The sequence below is a fragment of the Agelaius phoeniceus genome, chromosome 1 (genome assembly GCF_051311805.1).
Source record: "Agelaius phoeniceus isolate bAgePho1 chromosome 1, bAgePho1.hap1, whole genome shotgun sequence".
Lineage (NCBI taxonomy): Eukaryota > Metazoa > Chordata > Aves > Passeriformes > Icteridae > Agelaius > Agelaius phoeniceus.
In genome coordinates this window covers 71,768,504-71,791,662 of record NC_135265.1, presented here as the reverse complement: position 1 = coordinate 71,791,662, position 23,159 = coordinate 71,768,504, and the positions used below count along the sequence as shown (strand labels likewise).

The 23,159-nt window shown below is 41.9% G+C and overlaps 1 protein-coding gene across 1 annotated transcript in view; it reads left to right on the top strand.

The window, feature by feature from the left end:
• The window catches only part of PHLPP1 (PH domain and leucine rich repeat protein phosphatase 1), a 136,770-nt gene extending 113,957 nt beyond the window's left edge, over positions 1-22,813 (top strand). The window contains exons 11-17 of the mRNA XM_054638764.2: positions 5,705-5,905; positions 6,920-7,082; positions 11,384-11,514; positions 15,150-15,254; positions 16,540-16,734; positions 18,610-18,838; positions 20,746-22,813. Coding sequence (XP_054494739.1) covers positions 5,705-5,905; positions 6,920-7,082; positions 11,384-11,514; positions 15,150-15,254; positions 16,540-16,734; positions 18,610-18,838; positions 20,746-21,867 — 2,146 coding nt within the window. The 3' untranslated portion in view covers positions 21,868-22,813. The remainder of the gene's footprint in view (positions 1-5,704; positions 5,906-6,919; positions 7,083-11,383; positions 11,515-15,149; positions 15,255-16,539; positions 16,735-18,609; positions 18,839-20,745) is intronic.
• Positions 22,814-23,159: the final 346 nt, after the last annotated feature.

The following is a 23,159-nucleotide window of genomic DNA, read 5'->3' as shown; positions in this document are numbered from 1 at the left end:
AGGATTTCTCTTGTGGGATGGGGATTTTCTTGGCAAGATCAGTGCTACAGAGGCAGCCAGATAATCTCTTCATTTCTCATTACCATATGCTGGAAAAACAGAAAATTCATGCAAGTGCTGCAGCTGATGGGGAAAACTCCCAAACTGAATCCTGAACCTTTTTTTGTGCACCTGCATTCCTGAAGCCTTTCACTTCTATGCTCTGCTGTATCTGTTGTGATGCCTTTTCCACTGTCTGATTTTTGTACAGGCATTTAGCGCCTTTCTTGAGCAGCTTGCAGGCAAACTACCATTTAATGGCATAGACACTGTTGCACCAAGTGCTCTCCAGATGAGACAAATGAGTCTTCAAGAGATTTAGCTGGGCACAGTAGAAAAACAGTGGTCAGGGCAGGGTTAAAAATGGGGAAGCACAGTGGTAAGATGGGCAAGGGTTTGTCTCTTGCCTAAGCTCTTTTCCAGTTAGAATGAATGCTTTCAGTGGCAACCCTTAAAACAGCCATCAGACTTCTTAAAGCATTTGTGTGGTGAAGATTTGTAGCTGTGATGTGCACAGCTTAAACCTTGGGCTTTGTTTTGCAGTGTCTGGTAGTGGCCAGCTGTGGTGGCTAAGCCAATGTCAGCTATTCAGAGCTTGTCTAGACTCTGTCTGCAGGATTTTTGTTTTCAGCTTTGTTCAGCTGTTCCTACCTCATTAGATTTGCTATTTGTTTTGAATTTATGTTATTTGTTTTGGTGGGTTTGGCTTTTGCTGGAGTTCTGGAAGGTGACCCAGTTAAATTTTCTCTCATTTGATATTTGCCATTTCCACCACTGTGGCTGCTTCTTTGTGATGCAGGGATTCAGTCCTATCCTGAATGCAGGGGAAGTGTGAAGGAGGAAACCAAGTCAAATGAATGCCAAGTGCTGTTTGAGTGTTTGATGCACATGCTTGTGTTGCAGAAATGCTTGGCCATGTTTGTCTCTTTGATGCTGGGTTAAGGATTGCAAGCAGGTACTTTAGAAACTGGGGAAATCCCGGTTTATAAAATAGCTAAAGATAGGTTAGAAAGTAAGAGCTGATGAGGGAGAAGCAGTGAAGTGGTTTTTCTGGCAGTCCGTCAACAGGAAGGGGATTCACTTGAGTGTTTCCATCTTTTAATTTATTTTATTTATTTTTTAAAGAAGAAATACTCTCCTCTGTACAGGCTGGCAGAGCAGCTTTGATTTTTTCCCCCCTCTCTTTTCCCCCTAGACATGCTTAGCTTACAGGATTCTTCCTCACACACCTGCTACCACATTCATAAATTATTTTAGTCTTAGGCAATCAGAAATTGAGGGCATGTCTCTGCAGATGTCACTGAAGAAGAAATTTTGTATTTTGATTGCTCTGTACTGATGGAGATCTAGGGGCATAGGCCAAACTGGAGATCTTGATTTCTCTGCAAATTCTCTTTGCAACTGCAGTGTTCTTTCCAACTCTTATCAGTACTTTCAAGCTAAACACTGTGGTTTTGATTTGTTGCTGCTTCACCAAAGAATGCAGTTGTCTGTGTTCCTCTTTTTAGTGTCAAACATTCCTAGGCTTTTTGGAGAATTTACATTTTTTCAGTGATGGCTGTGTCTTGCCCAGCAAGGCAAGTTTGTCAAACTGCCTCAGAAAATGGTGGGGAATTCAGAGGTGCTGTGTTCTCCCAATTGTCTCTATTCAGCTTTTGTGTGTGCTAGAGGTAGGCATTGGTAGGCAAAGTTCAAACCTTTTGCAGCTTTATATAGAATATATTCTTCCTCTGCTTTTAGAAGTTCAAATTTAGATAGAATCTTCTGGGTATGAATAGGGAATGGATATGACTGCATATTAGGTGTTTTTAGTTGAATTAAATCCATGCCCTTGTTTCTAGCCTATTCTTTTGGGACAGTCCTTTTTCTTATTTTTGTCTTTTGGAGAAGTCCAGCAAGGGACTTAATACCCCAAAAAACCAAAGGTGACTTATTCCAGCCAGAGATCACTGTTTAAGTTATTATTCCAGATGAGAATATTCACCTTGTCAAAGCTGAAGAATTCAGACATTTCCCTGCCAGCACCTTCATTTCTTTCTTCATTTGCTGTGCTCTTTTAGTACTTGTTAATTCATGCTTTCCTGGCTGTATTGTGCTCTGGTATGTGCACAGGCTGCTGAATCCAGGTCTTCGTTGTGATGCTGTAGTTTTTTCATGAGCTTGTGGTATAGTGTGTGGGTGGAATTGGAAAGGGGAAACAATTAATTTTGGACTGAGCTTTAATACTTGACATTCTGCTTCCATCTGATAAGCAGAATGAGTGGGAAATCTTCAAGGAACATGAATCAGTTCAAGTCCATGCACAAGAGGGATGGGAACAGTTGTGCCCAAGTAAATCTCCACTCCTCTGGAGGGCATTTATAAGATGGGCCTTCTAAGGTAGCAGCTGGCACATTGCACAAGGATGAAGAAATAGGGAAGTGGAAATAACCTGGAGGAGGACTTCTGTGTTAAACCAGTGTGAGGGAAAACCTGAGGGGCAACTACAGTTTTAGGTTTTGCTGGGGTTTTTTGGTTGTTGGGTTTTTGTTCTAGGGTTTCTTTGGGTTGGTTTTTTTGGTTTTCTTTTTTGTTTGTTTTTGGGTTTTTGTTGTTTGGGGGGGGTGTTTGCTTGGGGGTTTTTTTGTTGTTGTTTTTAACATAAGATTATAGTACAGAATTGATAAATATTTGGTACTAGTAATCTGATGGTTCATTCTGTTCTCTACTCAAAGAATAGTGTCCCTATTTTATTTTATTTCATTTTTATTTTTAAATCTAGACAATATCTTGAAAGAATTATTATGTCAGAATGTTTTTTGCCATTTTAATGTAACAACTGGTCTAAAAACATGTAAGCAAGCAACACACTCATTTCCAAAAGCTGATTTAATTCTAATTATGTCATCTGGAGACAGAGATGAGTGTGTGACTATTCTGACCCTGGCTGTCTGTTGTTTATGGTCAGACACTCTGCTACCACAGGGTTCCTGTTCTAAGCTGTTGGCAAAACTCTTAGTAGTTACCTAACCTTTGTTCACAACAAGGCAGTAGGCTGTAGGTTAGGATGATGGGGATTTATTTCCAGTGTCATTGTATCACTCCCTGGAAGATTTAGCAAAAGATCAGGGTGAGGGGAATGTTATGTGTGTGCAGAGCATCAACTCTCCTCTCTCCCTTCCCCATTAGGAAATACATGCATCAAAACTTATTTCTGACAGGAACACACAGATTCCACTCACTTTTATTACCAGTGAGGGAGCAAATTGGAACATCTTGTTACATTTCACCAATGTTGAAAGTTTTTTGAAAACAGAAGAATGGTTATTTTTTTTCTTTTGAATCTAAAATGGCTGCAGTATAGTATACTGTATTTCAGCTGTATCAGAGTAATGTACCTTTTCTTAATTGAAGCTTTTAGTTGTCCTTTGGGCTAGCAGTTCTTGATCAGACTTCACAGCCATGGGCTATGATGTGGGCTATGATGCTCTCTAAATCACCTCTTGGCTGCTGGTACCTGTGAAACACTGCAGGTTATTCTCATGCAGCTCGCAAGAACAAAACTACGATACAGGTCATGCTCTTCTGAAGAAGAACCATTCTCAGGGTGTGTTTTGCTGTCACCTCTTATCCCCATCTTTCTGTGACAACTCACTTTTTCCAGCACCCTTAAACCTAATTGTTTCTTAAGCCTTTCCAGCTTGAGCTGAAGATGACCATTTTGTACTATGAATGGTACAAAAAATACTGTGACTTTAATGTTAATCAAAGTGCCTTTATCTTGTGGAGAGGGAAGACTACCATGCACATTTGATTGAAGTTGCCAAAGTAGTAACTGTCTGTACTTTAGTAATAGCTGTACTTGCTGCTGTTTAATTAAGCACAGGATCTGTTGATGCGGTAGGCTTCGGTTTAATGATCCAGCCTTGAATGAGCTTAGAATATTTTTAGTTTGTAGCTAAAGGGTGAAATTGAGCATCTTTTTAGAATAAATAAATAAATTAAAAATCCCTTTCAGCTTCTTACTTTCTTCTCTGTACTAATCCTTCCTCTCCTCCCTTCCTCCTCTGGATTTTTAGCACTCTTGTGAATAATGAATGAGCTTGAGGATTAAACTGTTTCTCTGAAGTGGGCTCCTCTGTCTGTGTAAAACAGCTAACCTGGTTTCAGTTCTGTGCAGTGCTGAGAGGCTTTTGCTTCTGATTGAAATTGTGGGGTTTTTTTAATCCTTTGGCATTCCATGTGACTCCTGTAGCATGCCTGACCCTTATTTATTGCTGAGCAAGTCTGAACCAGCTGCTACTCCTGCAAATCCACTTCATTCATTAATAGACCTTAAAGGTCAGTGTGGCCTCCTGCATGCATGGGAGCAGCCATCAATATTTTATCACTTTCTCTTAAGATTGAGGACAGCAGCGCACCTACCTTTTGTGTCCTGATCAGTGGGCTTTACAGGCTTGGGACAGCACATTTATGTGTCTTTTTTCTTGAATGCAGCCTTGCTCTCTGCAGCTGCCTGTTCCCATTTCTTTGGTAGGAGCAGGACAGCCTGGTCTGAACGCAGTCACTGCAGACTGGCAAGCCCACACTTCCTTCTGCATTGCTCCAAGGCAGTCCTTTCTGAAAACAGAAGGAAGGAAGAGAGGTCCTATATCTGTTGAAAAGGCACACTCATGCCAGAATTGGTTACTAAAGGATAAATAGTCTTATTTTTCCATTTGTTTGGAATTGCTGGTGAGAGTTGTAGCCATCAAGATACCTACGGTGCTGCTGTGATGGTCACCACACTCCCCTAACAAATCCTCTGCCCACAGAACTTTGCTGGCAGGAATGAGCAGTGCCTATGCCTCAGCAGGTCTTATTCCCATCCTGGAAAAGGCCTTTGGGGGAGAAAGAATAGCTCCATTTCTGTGCTCCTTTAGTTGTTGTCCCTTGTGGTGGGACTACAAAAACATGGGCTTCTGCTGTGTTGGGGCACAGGGGAAGGGCACTCAGAAAAGCTATGCAGAGATAAAGCTCTCTTGCTGCTCACATCAGCAAGCAAGGATGTAACTTTTAAAGTTTAATTTGCTACTAGCACAGTTTCTCTTTAAAATTAAAAGCATAAATTACTGTTTGGTCTCAGGTTTTGGTTTTTGTTGTGATTGTTGCATCTTTATTCATTCAAATATTCAAAGAGTACTTTTCATATTTTGCAATTGTTTTCAGACCTGAATGTTTGAACAAAATACTGCCTGCACCTTAGACCAATACTGAAAAATTGGCTGGCTTTTTTACCATTGACTTGTTTAGTCACTTGAAAGGCAATTCTCATGGTTCGTTGATGATGAATACAGAACTCATTTTTACATATAATGAGTATGGAAATGATGTGGTTTGTTATTGCTCTTACCTGTAGCTACAGCTGTAGTAACATTGGAGATACAGAGCTCTTGATAACATGAGAGAGGCACTTTGATGTACTCCATTTGCTGATGTTTTGTTCTTACAAATGTGGTCATTAAAAACATGATCAGAAGTTTTGCTCATGTAATGCTAGACTTTTGGTCCGTTGTGAACTTGTTGCTTTTGACCTTTACCTTATGACTATCTTAAGCTAACTCTTAAAAAGAGATTTTTATTTATATTTCTAGACAAAACCTGCAGGATGTTTGACTGAACTCCCTTATGTAACTTCTCTTTGCAGCCTGAGATTTCTTAATGCCTCTGCCAACAAACTGGAAATGCTTCCTCCAGCCACCCTTTCTGAAGAAACCCATAGCATCTTGCAGGAGTTGTATTTGACCAATAACAACCTCACAGATAAATGTGTACCCTTGTTAACAGGCCACCCACACCTGAAAATCTTGCACATGGCTTACAATCGCCTACAGAGCTTCCCTGCAAGGTAAGGAACTTGTTTCACTGTCTCTGGCCCACGGGTGGGTGGGCATCATGAAGTGTTTTCACAGTGAGAACCGAATTGCGCAGGAATGTGGTGGCAGAGGCTGCATTTTGGGTGCAGTGGTACCACAGTGGGTGGATTCCCCCCCTTATGCCCTCCTGCACACTGGTACCCTCTCTTGCAGTACAGACAAGTGAGTGATGCTTGTTACTTGGTGAGTTTTTGTGGCGCTTGAAACTCTTCTCAGCTGGACTAATTCAGCGTGGTCACTCTATGCTTTTGGAAGCCAAGCAAGGAGGTCCTCTGTTCTCCCTGGCTTGGTAACTTTGCTTACACCTGGTGAGCTTCTCCTCACAAGAGATTTGTGAGCACAGCCATCTGGAAATGTCCTCTGGAAGTGGACTAAACTCCACTAGGGAAAAATCCTCTCAACTCCAGAAGGAGATTCTGCCTTGGCAGCAATTTCTGTGCTTTCAGTTCACTCTGTTTTAATCAGAAATCTTTCAAGTGTAAGATGTACTGTAAAACTGATGGGGTACAACCTTGAAGAAGAGATGCCAATAAATAATGGAAGAGACATCTCTGTCCTTGTGTGATATTCTGAGCAGCTGGGCTTCAGCAGCAAGGAGAAAGAGATGCATTTAGGGGGAAGGGCTGAGTGGGGTGCTAGAAGCAGGAGGGGAAAATGTGAGGTAGAGAGATGTAGTGAGAAACTGGAGTTGATAGAAAGGGGGAGAAAGGAGGAAAGAGTGAAAGTGAACTGGTGAGTAGGGGGGATGTAAGCAAAATAAGTAATTTGAAAGGTAGCGTTAACAAACACTGACAGAAGAAGTACGCATTTTGTTCCACAACTGTGTTAGCATCTGACATGAGGAGAGATGACAGGCACTGCTGTGAACAAGAATCAAAGTCTGTGATTTTGTTCTCTTAAAGTAACAAAACCATTGGTCTTATCAGCACTTCAAAATAAAATATGCATCTATTAGAAGGAAAATTCTCAAATTCTTGTTTTTATAGCAAAATGGCCAAGCTGGAAGAGTTGGAGGAAATCGATATTAGTGGGAACAAACTGAAAGCCATTCCAACAACCATCATGAACTGCAGACGTATGCATACTGTAATTGCTCACTCCAACTGCATTGAAGTCTTCCCAGAAGTCATGCAGCTTTCTGAAATAAAGGTATGGAATGAATGTGTTTTGGAAGAAGCAAACGTAATGCAATTTTACCAGTTCTTTTCTGCCCTCGGGTCTCTCATTGCTATGGGATAGTATATTCTCAGAGAGTATGGGGATCTGACAGCTGCTTTCTCCTCTAAAATCATATGCAAAATATGTGCCCCTGTGCAGCCTCAGAGTGGAATGAAGAGGAGCCTCAATATCTGATTTTACGCTTACCTTGTTTGCACTGTGTTTTTTCTGGCAGATAAGTGTTAATTGTCTTCCTGTGACAGTCTGTTTTCATACGACTTAAACATTTGGCAAGAGCTGTGTGTAATTAACTCTTGCTGCCTTGGCAATTGGTTGATTCTGTAGGAATGGACTTTGTTTAGAGCACGTCTGAAAAACTGCGGAAGCTACAGGATAGACCTCAGGGACAGAGATAAATTCAAGGAGCACAAGATTTGAGTATTTAGGCAATCAACTTTCATTTTCCTAATTGCAGTCATATTTTGCACAACAGGAAGATTAGCTAATCTGTCTCCTGTCTGTGTTTCCAGAAGTAATTCTGTACTTTTTCCGATGTTTCTTTTTGAGGGGGGCGTTCTTCACTTGACCACACTATGGACGCTATTCCCTACCTTCTGTGAACTGAGTTCCTGCTTCTTGCCTGGCTCTAGTGCAGAATAATTTGCACTGTGTGCCCTTTCTGCTGGACAGAGCTGGGAGACTGTTGTCTCACAGCATACAAATCTTGTGATACAGCAAAAAAATCTGTTCTTCTCTGAGGCTGAGAACTGATTACCTATTCAGGGACTCAAAACAACTTAAGTGTCCTTCTGGCACTTTGTGAAGTCAAAAGGCTAAGTTCCCAGCCTGCTGTGTGTGCCTCAGTGTCTGGGGTCATGGAAAGCAGCAGGAGCAATAATTCTGTTGGACAAGTGAGTATATGTAAAGATGAGCTTTGTGGTTTCAGCCAGGAAATCTCAAACAAACTCAGGGGTTTGAATACTCCTCCCTCTTTGGAACAATGGTCAGAGGAAGCAGAGGGCCATTTAGAATCAATCAGAAGTAAAGCCTTTTTTCTCAGAGGAAGAATTGGGGTGGGGGAGTGAGGCTCTGCATGGTAAACATTTCTTTAAAAATGTGAGGGTGGTGTTAACACAAAAAAAAAGATAACGTAAACATACTGATAGGAAGCAGTCACCTTTTTCCTTTTGTTTGTGCGTCTTGGGGAAAACAGAATGCTTTATAGAGGTGTCATATTTAAAGTGCTGCTTGGCCACATTGAGCAGCAGAATGCTCTTGGAAGAGCTGGCAGTTTCCTCCTGCTGGTTCCCTATGGTTTAGTTCTCTTCAGCAAAAGAAAGAGACATGGACGTCACTAAGTGGTTTGGGAATGCAGGGATAACGTGTGGCTTAATCTAAGAGGGCAAAGTGTTCTTTGACTCCACCTCTGTGGAAGGAAAATGCCTGGTCAGTAGTCAAGCCTAGTTTTGACTTACGTGAGATGAGTTCATAGCAGATGGGAATGTGCCTTGTTAGACATGGGATTCTGGCCTTCGGGTGATTTCTCTAGGTCAGGGTTGGTGTTTATCAGTCTGGAGATTAAGCATGTGCTGCCTGCCTGTATCCATTTCTTGCCTGTACTCGAGCTCCTTCTTAGATATGGGGTGGCATTCAAAATATGCTGAAGTGCAGAATTTATTTCTTTAACCGTGGATTTGGTCACTTGGTGAAATAAGCTTGTTTGTAGCAAAGCACCAAGTCATCTAGTCTAATGTCACCTCTGTGATTATATCATATTTGATGATTAATTTTAACTGAAGTGACATTCACTCTAAACTCCTGGGGAAACTCTGTTACCTGAGGTAATGGCTTTTTTGCTTCTGTATTTAATTAGCCTGAGAGGCTGACGTATTATGTTTTTGGTGTCAGTGTCACTGGAACAGTTAGTAACAGCAGTTACTATGCTGTCTGAAATGATTTTAGAAGGAAGACTAGGGTAAATGATGATGCTTTTACAATTGCAATAACTCCAGGACTTCCAGACACAAGGTCATTTTAAACATATTATTGTCTCTAAGCCTTTTTTCACACTCTGGTCAGGGCTACAGAAGTTGTGTGTTGTCCTCTCTTTTAAAGACCCTAGTGGAGACCTTGGACATTATATTTTTAGTATTTTTAGGGTTTTTATTGTCTTTTATGACAGGTATTTATACTGTCAGAGTTAGGTTTGCCCTGTGCACCATGAAATGTCTTCTGTGAACGGCTGAGCAGCTGGAAGCACTCACACCTGAGTCAGTGCCCCAGCAGACTCTTCCCTGCAGCTGTTGTGTGACTTCCTTGCTTTACAAACAAACAAACAAAAAAGAAAATAAAGGAAAAAAGCCAAATAGGATAACATTGGTATGACCACCTTCAGCAACAAGTGGAAATAACCTAAGTCCCTTCCAGCCTTGAACACAACAGTTACAAATCTGTGAAAGCAGCAGCCTAAGCAGAGGCTCCCTGTTAAACCCTGTCTTCCAGCTGGCCCATCCAGTGCAAAATCCTGTGTGCAGTTGCAGTTGTTCTTCTGGCCCTGCATGGGCGGGGCAAAACCAGCTCGCATTAAAATAACACAGGAGGAAATTGGAATAAGTTAGGAAATAAACTTTCCTGCTTGCCTATGGAGTAGAACAAAGACTAAATTTAACACAGCAAGTCCCTCTTAGCCTATTCTTCAACAAGTACAAGCAACTCCTAAGAAACTCCAACCTGATAAAGCATCTTCACTAGTGCCTAGGAGCCAAGGGATGTGCTGTAGAGTGTCGCTGTCTTGGGGCACACTGCGCATTTAAGAAGAACAATGAAATTACTGGTGCTTGTACTTTTCATTCCAGCATGCTCTTCCATCAAATATGTAAAGGCATGGAGGTGTTGAACACAGCAAGGCCTGCAGGCAGCTTCCTTAATCTGCAAAGTAATTACTGGCTCTCTGGAAGCAGCAAGCAGTTGTGCAGAGAGGAGAAACTGGCTGGAATAACTGCTGCTAAGCTGTCTGCTGTTTTGTTTGCGTGACTGATTCAAACTTTGATGTCCTTATCAGGCTTAGATAACGTCAGCAGTTTGTTCTTCATAGATAATAAAGCTTCCATAATAGACAATCTCAGGATTCAAGATTTGGGTCAAATTTTTTTATTTTCATTTCACTTTTTAAATAAAATGTTTGGAGACTGTTCTTTTCCAGGATTTAGTAGGTTATCTTGTGTCTGCTTCCAGATCAGGAGCCAATGTCTTTGAATATACCTACAAAAATGAAAGTGCCTCTCTTGCGTTGATGGAAATTACAGAATGGTCAAAATGTGCAGCTTGAAAAAGTCTCCCTCTGCCCCTTTCAGCTCTTCTATTAAAGTTTCTGAAGTCTCTCACTTTTGCAACTTGAAAGTAGAAAATGGCCTTTCAGAAAGATGTAGATAGTTCTTCTGTCCTCTGTTAAATACCAATCTGCTCTGTCCTCTCAGAATTACTTTTTTTCCGTAGTTTTTGGGGCATACTACACTAGTCATACTTCTAGTAGTTTGGAGATTTGATTTTGTTCTCGTATACCCTATTTTTTCCTGTGTATTAACTTTCATTTGAATATGCATCTTTAAGCAATGTTTGGAGACTTTATCATTATAGTGCACTTGTTCTAGTTGATTTGTGCTGAGCTGGTAGACAGCCTGCAAGTTTCTTTGCTGTTTTGTATTTTTGAAATATTTATTTTTTTCACTCTTTTTATTGATTTTTTATTTAAATACAAATCCATCTAAGATGACACTAATTAAAACCATGTTTAAAACTGCTCCAATACTTTCCCCCACTACTCCTCCCTTCTGCATACATTAATAACACTGCTTTTCTTAATATCCTTCAGTAAATACTGAATTCCTGGGAGCCTGATGCCAGTGGCTTAGAAGCCCCAGCTGTACTCACCTCCATTTCCTTTGTCTATTAAGAGACTGTTTTCATTAAAAACATTTTTTTTTAATCACTGAAAATCCACTGAGTATCTCTGTGAAGAGCAGACAAAACTTCCTGGTTTTGTAACAAGATGACACCTGACTAGAGATGGAAATGGAAGGAACGTGTTTCTAGGTGTCCCAGACATCTGGCAAGATGGCTAAATGCCATGTAAGAATTTCTTTTGTAAGAACCACTTACTTAAATGAATGGTCTTAGGTCTTGATTGCAGCCTTTATTGTTCATGAAACATGCATTATCACATTTAGTCAAAATTTCTGTGATCTTGATGACAGCTGAATTCTCTTGCTTTTTTGGCTGTTTTCCTTTTGCAGTGTGTGGACCTAAGCTGCAATGAACTGAGTGAAGTCACATTGCCTGAAAACCTGCCTCCAAAACTGCAGGAGCTGGACCTGACTGGAAATCCCAGATTAGCCCTGGATCACAAAACCCTAGAGCTTCTCAAGTAAGTTACCTTACAGAGTCGGGAAGGAGCAGGGCAATTCTAGATGTGAAAAACACAATACACAGAAGTGGAATCTCTTTTAAGGGATATGATTCCCTGTTGCCAGTGGATCAGAAAGTAACAGATAGTGTGAATAGGTCTGAAATTGATGCTTCATTGAAGAGGATGACTTTACCCAATTTGGTGCAATTGCTTTCAGTTGTAACTCCTCGAGGGGTCTGCTAGTCTGATGTAAGCACCATTGGGCCAGTTGGATTGCATTTTTTTCTGACACTAAATTCAGCCAAAAGATGTATTTTATACCACTGATGAGATGTCTGCTGCTACACCACTGATGAGATATAGCTGCTTTTGTTGCATTCATCCTGCTTGGGTCTGTCTTTGCCATTGTGCTGCTTTTTACCTCTTCACATACTGTTTCTTCATATCTGTCTGCTTCTGTGCTAGAAATTATATGTTTTTTTATATTTAAACTGCTAAAGACTCACTCTGTTTGCAGAGAAACTGGTTCTTTTGCTTTGGGACCCTCAGTTTCTTTCCTGTCTACCTGTTTGTTTCCTGTGGGATTTAAGTGTCATCCATAACTGAAATTCCCTAAGTGTTTTGTCCCTTCTTCTGCAGTGTGGTGTGGAGCTGTTCCAGTAAACTAGATAATTTGTGGACAGTGGTGCTGCCTTGAACTGCACCAGCTCCAAGTTTCCTTCTAAATCTCTTTTATTCTTAAACCTCAAATGGTTCCAAGAAGGATTGATTTACTTTTTAGGGGTTGAGTAGTTACTTCGTGTTGTTTGCTTTTAAATGGTTAAGATCAGACACTGGAGCAGCAACCCTCATCTGTTGTGCAAGCAAGGGAAATTTACACTGTGAGTTTACTTTTAGCTTGAATCTGCTGATTTTCAAAATATAGGTGGAAATTTGAGTAATGATGATTTCTCAGAGATGAAAACAAGAGTCCATATTCTGCAGCAGACAGTGAAAAAAGGGGCATGCCTCTATTTTAAGAGTTGTTCTTTGCATACAGGAAATCTTCCTGAAGAAGCAGTGTGTACTATTGCTCTGGTTCATAGGGGAAAAGCTATACATGTTTTATAGAGTTAATGAATGGTGTCAAAACTTAGAAAACACCAGCTTTTCTTATGTATAACCCAGAAGACAAGATGGTCACACATTCTCTTGCCACTTAAGCATTCAAGAATCGTGCATGGTAGCATTCTTGTACAAATTTAAATTCAAAGCAGTTGAAGAGTAGTGTGGCCCAGTTAAATGCTGTATTTTCACTGGCATATGTGTGGTCTTTAATTCACAGGAAACTTTTCCCTCTTGCACGTGCATTTTCCTTGCTATTTGTTTTGGCATTGGCAGTGCGGGTGGATTTTTTGTTTGTTTGTTGTTGGGGTTTTTGGGTTTTGTTTTGTTTTTTTATTTTTTGGGGGGGAGGTTTTTGTTGTTGTTGTAGGATTTGTTGGGTTTTTTTTTTTAGTTTTGGGGTTTTTTAAAAATTATTATTCTTAAAACTACAGGTCCATTATGTTCATTTGTGTTCATTAGACACAATCAGGTGTTTCAGGCCTCCTGAGGGGTTTCTCAGTGTCTGATATGCTACCCTTACTTTTATGGTATTCTGCTATAATTGACTGTGAGGGAGGAGGTGCTTCTTTCACTTGATTTTTGTGGCAGGCACAAAAATACTTGTGCACTTGGTACTTTTTATATCCTCCTTCTGCATGTGAAAGGCAGCTCTCCATCTGTGCCCTGGCAGAATTCAAGCAGGTAGTAGGTTAATATGTATTCTCAGTGCTGGTAAGAAGAGTCCTGTCATGCATGCTTGCTTTTTTAGTATGTATGGAGATCTTAAAGGAAGCTTGCATACTTGGGAGGATGTTGCCAAGTGATTTATTGGATGTAAGAATTTTCATTAGCAATTAAAATTAAAATGAAGAAAAAAAAAAAGATCTGTTACTCTGATTTTTAAGAGCCAGCATCTAGTTCAATTGTAACAGTCATTTTAAATTAAGGGGAAAAGAAGCCAGGCTGTCCAGAAGCCTTGTCCTGTATTGCCTGCATAGGATGTTCTGCTGGGTATCATTCCCTTCAGGACACATGGTCTGTTTGTACTGATGCCCCTAAGGAGGCTGGAACCAGTGTGTTGAGGTAGCTTTTTTTTTTTTTTTTTCACCACTGCTGGGAAGCCTTGAGACAAGTCTGGGTCCTTGACCTGCCCAGGAGCCAGAGGTCAGTCAACCCAGTTAAAAAAGAAACAAAAAGAAACTTTTGTGACCCAGGTTCCTCTGCCCTGGAGATAAATGCCTTGGATGAGAAGTCTGCAATGCAAGTGTGTTTGCTCATGAGTGTCCTGCTTTAGCAGTGCAACAGAATTAAAATCTCTGCTACTTTAGAAGAGATCCAGGTTTCCAGTTTGATTTGGGGTTAGTTAACCTTTTTAATAGTCATGGCAAGATGTTTGCCTCTTCTTTGTCACACAGAGGGCTGCAAAACCAAGAACTTAAAACACATGTGGTTCCAACATTATTTATGTAATTTGTTGGCTTTTAGTCTGCCCTCACTGATGTACATCCTGGTTATTAATGTAAAAAGAAATCAAACTGGATGTGACAGTACTTTAGGTTATTTGAGGAAGGCTTTGCAATGCAGAAGACTTTCCTGTGTGTTCAGGTCAGGTGGGGATTTAGAGGAAAAAAGAATGCTCAGAGTGAACAGTTAGACCTTTCTGCTTGTGTCCTTTTATGTCTCATTTGGTTCATGAAAGGTTTGGGTGCCTTTGAAGTGTCTGCAGCATGTGGGGAGCTCGCTTTTGCTGCCTTTGGAAGAGAGCAGTAGGGAGCAGGGGGTAGGTCATCTCACCCAGCAATACAGGGCTGTGAAGAGAAGAGTATAAACAGAGAGGGCTGGGCCCTTTTAAAGTCTTTACTATGCTCCAGGAGATACTTGAAATTCAGGCTAAAGGCTATGTTGGTAGTAAATTGGAGGGTAGAGGATCAAGGGCCTGTGTGGAAAAATTGGACTGCACAAATGGGCAATGCATAAGGGCTATGCCTGCTGGTTAGGACCACAGGCTGGCTCTTGCAGGTTTGTGCAGGATCAGGATGGAGCTGATTTCTGTTTTGTGGGTGTTTTCATAAAAGGCTGTTACTACATATTGTTGTTTCTAAACAACTATTTTAAAGGGGTTTTTTCCATTTAGGGGGTCCTGTGGGTCACACAGGAGATTTCATTTGAGTCCAATGAAAAGAGCAGAGAAACTTGTTAAAATGTGTGGAGATGCATAAGTTTAAAAAGTCACTTGGCTGTACTGGCTTTCATCAAACTAGTGGCAAATTAACTCTGTATTCCTGCAGGGCCTGGTTTGAAGCAAATAGCTTAGGGGGGAAGGCAGGGAAATACAGGCCAGCTAAACAGAGTAGTGCAGCTGACACCTCACTCACAGCAGCTCAGTTATTGTTGGTTGTATACAGGCACCTAAAGGTAACCACCTTGCATGTCCTGCTTTGTTTTCTACTATTAAATGTCTTAAAGAACTGAGAGAGTAAAAAGAGTGTCCTTTTCACATTTGAAGTTGGATCATCAAGTCAACAAGTCCATCCATTGCATCTCTCCCCTTTCCTTTCTCCTTGCAGCAATATCCGGTGCTTCAAGATCGACCAGCCATCGGCGGGTGACGCGTCGGGAGCGCCGGCGGTGTGGAGCCACGGCTACACGGAGGCATCCGGCGTCAAGAACAAGTACGGCCTGGCACGGTTCTGTTTGTGAGCGCCTCTGTGCCGAGACAGAGAGATCCTTTCCTCAGTGCAAGCTTTGGGGACGTTCTAGGGTTTGCAGAGGCCAAGCCACGTCCCTCCGTTTGTGTACCGAGCTCTCCTGCCTGGCTCTCCCTTTGGGTCTTTGTTAGGGAAGTTGCTAAGATACAAGGGCAGCTGACACATTTGGTCTATGCAAGACTCTGCTACTTGCAAAAGATCTGAGTGTTTAAAAGCATTTTCCTCTTTGCAAAGCTTCTTTATCTTCAACCAAAGGATGTTTACCAAGCAAATCAGAGATACTAAAGAAGAGACAGAATGGCCAAAACTCTGAATATTCATAGTGTGTGGCGCTCCTGTGACTAAAGGCAGCACTTGACAAATAATGTACCAAGAGTCTGCTAGTCTCTGTTGCTGGCAATGTCATGAATCTTTCTTTGTTCCTCAAATACCTTTTTAGAAATCTTCTGCTACCTAGGTTTCCATAGCAAGTGCCAGCAAGCCTTTCCTGACTCTTAACTGATTTGACACACAACTTGGTTATCAGCACGCTAGATCCCAAGGATGGCTTTTGGAGCAGCAAGTGCAGTTTAAATTGGTGATGCTTCAGAGATACTTTCCCTCCCATTTTTACAATAAAAAATTCATGTGCTGAAAAGGAGGAATGTGGTGGTGTTCACAGGGGTCCCAGGACCAGGGAAGAGATGAGAATGTTGACTCCATGTTTCAGAAGGCTTGATTTATTATTTTATGATATATATTATGTTAAAACTATACTAAAAGAATAGAAGAAAGGATTTCATCAGAAGGCTAGCTAAGAATAGAAAAGAATGATAAGAAAGGCTTGTGACTGACCAAGACAGTCTGAGACAGCTGGACTGTGATTGGCCATTAATTAGAAACAACACATGAGACCAATCACAGATCCACCTCTTGCATTCCACAGCAGCAGATAATCATTGTTTACATTTTGTTCCTGAGGCCTCTCAGCTTCTCAGGAGAAAAAATCCTAAGGAAAGGATTTTTCACAAAACATGTCTGTGACAGAGGAAGAATCCTTAGGGCTTAGCTGGAACCTTCAGTGTCTCTCCATGTTTTAGCACTGTTGATGGGCCTGACTCGTCCCCCACAGCTCAGAAAGCAGTCCTGAAATACCTGTGACCAGAGGTGGTTAAAGCTCAGAGCAGGCTGCGTCTCTCTGGTCAAAATAACTTGAGAAACTAGTAGTGGGATAGAACCCCTGATGTTTTCCTGCTTTGTTTTTCCCTAGGCTGTGTGTGGCAGCACTTTCAGCCAACAACTTCTGCGACAACCGGGAGGCGCTTTATGGTGTGTTTGATGGGGACCGCAATGTGGAAGTGCCCTACCTGCTGCAGTGCACAATGAGTGACATCCTGGCAGAAGAGCTGCAGAAAACAAAGAATGAGGAAGAATACATGATCAACACGTTCATCGTTATGCAGAGGTGAGTCTTGGATCTGAAGCTTGTTTTTACCTTGTCTGTGCTGACAGTGCAGTTTCTTTGCTTTCGGGTCAGGCACCTGCTCTTGCTTGGAAGAAATGTGAGAGGGGAGGAAAAAAGTATCTGGCTACAGTGTTTCCTTTTATTGCTTGTTTTGTGAATATTGCCTCAGTTCCTTTAAGGTGCAGGGAGAAAAATCCCAACACCTCTCCAATCAAACAAAAAAATCCCAACTCACCTGCAAAGTTACTAAAATGCTCATGACTAAGTGGTGGGTGGAGGTTTATTCCTTTTTGGTATCATCTCCTGAGTATTAAGGTTTACAATTGGCCATAACCAAGTCAGTGGTATCAATGTCTTGATCATCTTTTTAAACTTCCTTGCTACAACTGCCTGCAAAGCCTGAACTCATCCTTTCTGCATACCAATTCAGGTTATTTAAGGTTATGCAAATATTTAAAACACATAGTCTGACTTCTTAGAAATCCCTTTGGCCTTTGAATATTATTTGAGCAGGACCTATCACAAGCTCCAGAGAGTTGTGTGAGTCACTGTGAGTGTAATAGTAGTTCTGTGTAGTGGTTTGGAAACCGTGTGCTGTTCTGGTCAGAAGAAATTGTGCCTAGGGAGACACTGGGTGAAGGAGGAGTATGAAGGGAATTGAACAGAGGAGAGTGAAGAGGTCAGGGAAGCAAGAGGGGAAAGCAAATAAGCAGCTTAGAGACTGAGTAAATGGATCAAACTGAAAGTAGGATTGCTTCTCGTTGAATTTCTGCACCCTTGGAAAGGAACAATACTGAAGTTGTTGTATTGGAAAAGATAGGGAAACAGTAGGGTGGCATTGACTCTTACATACATAAGGGAGAAAACACTTCCTTCCCATAATTGCTTATAACAGTGCCTCAGACTGCTAACTGAGAAGGTGGTTGCCATATACTTAGAATATTCAAAAATAATAACAAATTTGAGTACTGGAAGTACTTATTAAGTATTTATATATATATATTTATATATATATTAATATATTTATATATATATTAAGTATTTATATATATATATTTATTTTTTGTTTGCTACTAATGCAATTTACGAGGAATGCAGCATTCCTACAAAAAGCTCTTTTTTTTTTTTTTTTTTTTTTTTTTTTTTTTTTTTTTTTTTTTTTTGTCTCCAATCAAAAGTGGCTAACCATTTCTTTATTTCTTTGGAGAACCAGAAATAGTATTCATTTCATTTGCATTTTTGCATTTAGCCACTCACTGATGCTTACAGATTATATGCAGCACTCCTAGAGTTTAGAGTTTTCTATTTGTAAAACATAATGTAGAAAGCACATTGAGGCTTGGTTGCAAATTTAGTTGTCCATTCTCTCCTCAGGATTCTGATTTTTTATTTTTTTGGTCATAATTTGATAACTTTGAAGAGCATTATCCTGAAGATATCACAAAACAGTGAATCTCTGCCTTTTGCTTTTGCTCAAAAGTAGAGGGTTATTACAGACAGAATTATTATTTTTATAATAAGTTCCATAGCTTCAGAATCCAAAGCTCTATCTGACCTTTAAACAAATATCTATTAGATGAAAAGGAAAAGACAACTGTGAAACTCTTAGAAGTGCAAAGATTTTTTTTCTAAAATTGAGCTTATTTGACTAGCATATGTGAAAATAACACCCTGCCTGAGAGTTGCATGTGGGATCCCTGCAGTGCTGCTGCTGTAGTGTCACAGTCTTCTGTGGAGACTTTTGTTTCTGTCCCAATGATCAATAGAGCCAGTGCCCCGAATGCCTCTGGTTGTGGAACAGCGGCTGTTTCTCCACAGTGTTCCTAATACTTGTTTTCCAATTAAAGAACAATCACTGTTTTGTTTAAATTCCAGGAAACTTGGAACAGCTGGACAGAAACTTGGAGGCTCTGCTGTCCTTTGCCATATAAAACACGATCCCATGGACCCTGGTGGATGCTTCACGCTAACCTCAGCAAACGTGGGGAAGTGCCAAACCGTTCTCTGCCGCAATGGGAAACCTCTGCCTTTGTCCAGGTGTTACGTGATGAGCTGTGAAGAAGAGCTGAAGAGGATTAAGCAGCATAAGGCCATTATCACAGAGGTTAGAGAACAGCTGGGGAATGTTGCAACTTGCAGCTTCGTTGGAGAGCATTTGCACAGCAGTGCATGAAATTACATGTTGATATCAGTAACCTCTAGGAGGTGATGTTCATGTGTGGGTTCTTCAGTTGCACCTCTGCTTTCAGAGTTATTCATACCATGCAATCAAGTTGCTTTTCCATTCCATTGCCATGCTGGACTTCCATTAGCTTTCAAGAGTGAGCAGCTGTTAGCATGTTGCATTGAAAGAGGAAAGCAAATACTCTCCTTCTAATGGGAGAGGAATTGCTGTGTTGGAACTGTCATGGAGAGCTTTTCCAATTAAAAAGGATGAGAGGGCAGAGCACTTGGAGCAATGCCGTCCTTCCCTTAGGAGACTTCTTGCTCCTGGCAGGCTGACTTTGCTGTCTGAGCTGTGTTCCCAGAACTGCCCTTTGACAGGCTGCTCTTGAAGAGAGCACTTGCCCAAGAGGAAAACTCACCCTGTACTCAGCTGAACCATGAGAGAGGAGAAAACTGTTTGTTCCTTTCTTAGAAGCTTGAAGCCACTGCTGTCAGTTTTGCTTTGCCTTTTGTGACACATGCAGAGGAATAGATAGGTATCGAATCCTCCTAATGGTGGGGGAAAGGGCAGAAACCTCCCTGCTGTGTGCCTGAGAGCAGGGTGGGCATGTGTGTGTGGAGTAAGTCACGTGCCTGTTGATCTTGCTTGGGAAAGGTGAGAATTGGGATCTCAAATGTGACAAGTTGAAAGGGAGTTACTCCAACATAGTGTGCATCAGGGAGGCATGCTCATTCTGTGGCTCCATAGAGGAAAAGGGAAATTTCTGGTCTGAATCTTCAGATGACTCACTGATTTCATGTACACTGATGGCTTATCACTGCTGTCAGCCTTCTAATGGGAAAGTTAACAAGCTGACATGAGGGCTTTTTTTTTCCCTGAGTGATTTTAAAGAGGAAGCTTTTTTAGTCCTGGTTCACTTTTCTATGGTTATCTGCTTTATAATAACCCCTACAGTTATTAGCTGGACCCAAAGAGTGTAAATCCTCACCTTTGCTGTTCTTCTTGAATATGCAATTAGCAGGGTGCAGCTATCCGCAGCTGGCTGACAGATAGCCAGACTTGCTGTTTCAGACACTTGCTCTGCTTATTCTGGCAGCTTGGATTCTAACCAGGACAAGATTCTGGGATTTGGACGTGCATGGGATTCTTTTCTCAAATGCGTCCGTTTTTACTGATGTTATCCCTTCAGATACTACTCCTCCTCCCTTTGGAAATGTCATATCTAAGTGGAGATGTAGTAAGTAATTGGGGCGTGTAAAACATTTCACTACAACTCAGCTGACTGAGAAATGCAGACTTGCTCTCTGCTACATTTGACTTGCATGCTTAATTTAAAGGGTTTTTTAAAATGAACCTTCTAAAGTGATGAGCCAAGATAAAACCTACAATTGTTACAGCTGCAAGAGAAGACTTGTGACTGAATGAGCTGCCCCTGTATCAAGTGTGTGATGCTTTGCTCTGTCTAAAGCCAGATACCATGGGTGGAGGAGGGATAAGTCTGACTCACTGGTAAAAGACTTGTCCAGTTGGCTCTTGCAGCTGCAGGAGCAGAATAGATGGCTCTTTGTTGCAGCCTTCTGCTTTGTTGGTCTGTGTGTAGGTGGTGCTGATGACAAATCAGTCGGGTGTAGGAAGCGCAGCGCAGCATTGCAAACCAGCCCTTGCTGTGCTCTCATCCCAGCTCTGTCACCTCCTTGCAAGTCACTTTGCTTGTCTGTCTCCTTGTCTGTGAATGGCATTGTTGGGGGTACTGCAAAAACAGCCATCAGTAGAATACAAGGAGAGGCAGGTACTGTATATCCTTGTCTACCTTGTTGCCAATTTCCTGTCCTTTTTAATTTCAGGATGGCAAAGTGAATGGTGTGACAGATTCAACAAGAATCTTGGGGTACACCTTCCTTCACCCAAGTGTTGTGCCGCGTCCTCATGTCCAGTCCATCACCTTAACTCCTCAAGATGAGTTCTTCATTCTGGGGAGCAAGGGGCTGTGGGACAGCCTCTCCATGGATGAAGCGGTTGAGGCCGTCAGAAACGTGCCTGACGCGCTGGCGGCCGCCAAGAAGCTTTGCACTTTGGCCCAGAGTTACGGCTGCAACGACAGCATCAGCGCCGTGGTGGTTCAGCTCAACGTGACGGAGGACAGCTTCTGCTGCTGTGAGCTCAACGGGGTCCCGCCCCCCAGCCCAGGCATCTTCCCCCAGTCTGTCAACGTGGTCATCAAGGACAGGCCCGCAGACGCGCTCGGGATGCCGTCTTCGAGCAGCGGCATGGCCTCTGAAATCAGCAGCGAGATCTCCACCTCGGAAATGAGCAGCGAGGTGGGCTCCACAGCCTCGGACGAGCCTCCCCAGGTGGCCATGAACGAGAACAGCCCCGCGTACCCCGGGGAGCAGCGCTGCATGCTGCACCCCGTCTGCCTGTCCAACTCCTTCCAGCGGCAGCTCTCCAGCGCCACCTTCTCCAGCGCCTTCTCCGACAACGGCCTCGACAGCGACGATGAGGAGCCCATCGAGGGGGTGTTCACCAACGGCAGCCGCGTGGAGGTGGAGGTGGACATCCACTGCAGCCGAGCCAAGGAGAAGCAGCTGCTCCAAGTGCCAGTGGAAGCCAGTGACGAAGGGATCGTCATCAGTGCCAATGAAGATGAGCCCGGCCTTCCCAGGAAGGCTGAGTATTCTGCCACAGGCACAATTGGGCGGCGGCGGGGCAACGGCTCTGTGGCACCGCACGAGAGGAGCCATAACTTAATTGAAGTTGCAACGGATGCGCCGCTCAGAAAAACCGGGGGCTACTTTGCTGCTCCAGCACAACCTGATCCTGATGACCAGTTCATCATCCCTCCAGAGTTGGAGGAAGAAGTCAAGGAGATTATGAAGCAGCACCAGGAACAACAACAACAGCAGCAGCAACAGCAGAAGCAGTATCCGATGGACCACCTGGCAGACTATTATGACACACCACTATGACCCACTCTATTTACTGCTCAGAAATAAACTAACAAATAAGGAGACTTGACTGTGAGACCCAGTGGGCTTGCATTACAGCAGGGGTTTTCCTTATCCTTTTCCTTTATATACTTCCTTTTCCTTATCCTGCCACTACAGATAACTGCAGCTTTTCAGTTTGTTAGGTTTAATATTCATTGACTTTCTTCTAGAGACGCTTGACTGGTAAAGTTTAAAATAGTTAACTCTCCCTTAACATATCAAGTGTAAAAACAGGAAAACAAAACAAAAAATAATAAAAAAATAAAAAGGTTTAATATATTGCTGAGAAACAGATGATGATGTAATATTTTTTAAAATGGCTTGTTTGTTTTGTTTGAAAAGCAGGGCAGTAGCCAGTGCTAAATGATTTAAGTAATATTGTAATACTGTATTTCTTTGAGAGAAAAGGCTTTTTTTGGTCTTGAAAATGATAGACATTTGTAGAATATGGAGACTAACTCCTAGGAGTTGCTTTACTCTTTCAGGTGACTTAAGTCACTGAGATTCACTAATTTTCTCTGAGAGAACAGTTGATTGGGAAATTCCTGTAAATAGCTCAGTGTTGTATAGTGATGCTTACATGTTTTGTAGCCTTGGCATTAAGGACACAACCTGAAAAACTGACCTTTTTTCTTAAGCAACTCTTTGGGCCATTAAGCGTAATGGACTGTGTGGCTGTGTACAAGTTAGCTAGAGCCCAGGTGGTGTAGACTGTTCAAAGAAACCCACTTTTTCCTCCGATCTCTTTCTTTCCTTACTTTTACAGACACGTTTTGTTTGTGTTCCTTACTGCTGCCACAACCAGCATGATTGTATAGAGCTCATTTGCTGTAGAACATTTACATACCAAGAGTTATATTAAAGCCGAATGCACAAATGAACATGTCATAATTTTTGTTATAATAAATATGAAATTTACACCTGATGTCTGCTTTTATGTCTGACTAGCTGAGCAGCAGCTCTCAAACAGCAGTTTGCTGTGGTTCCTCAGCGTGCTGCTCAGTTAAACCAAGAAGTGTTGAACTTTTTCAGCTCGATCACATTTTTACACTAACTGCAGAAGCTCACTTGTATTTTCAGAATTCAAAGGTTGTGCAAAGTGGCCTTTAAAAGATACAAACCAACTCTCCGAGGAATTGACCTCTTCCATTTTTTTCTTTCTTGGTACTAATGCAGCACTATTGATTTGCCCTTTGCCACAGTATTGACAGTGCCAGAAGACTGAAGAGGAGCGGTGTGCTCTGCTGGCTCTGTCCCACTGGGACTGAGTG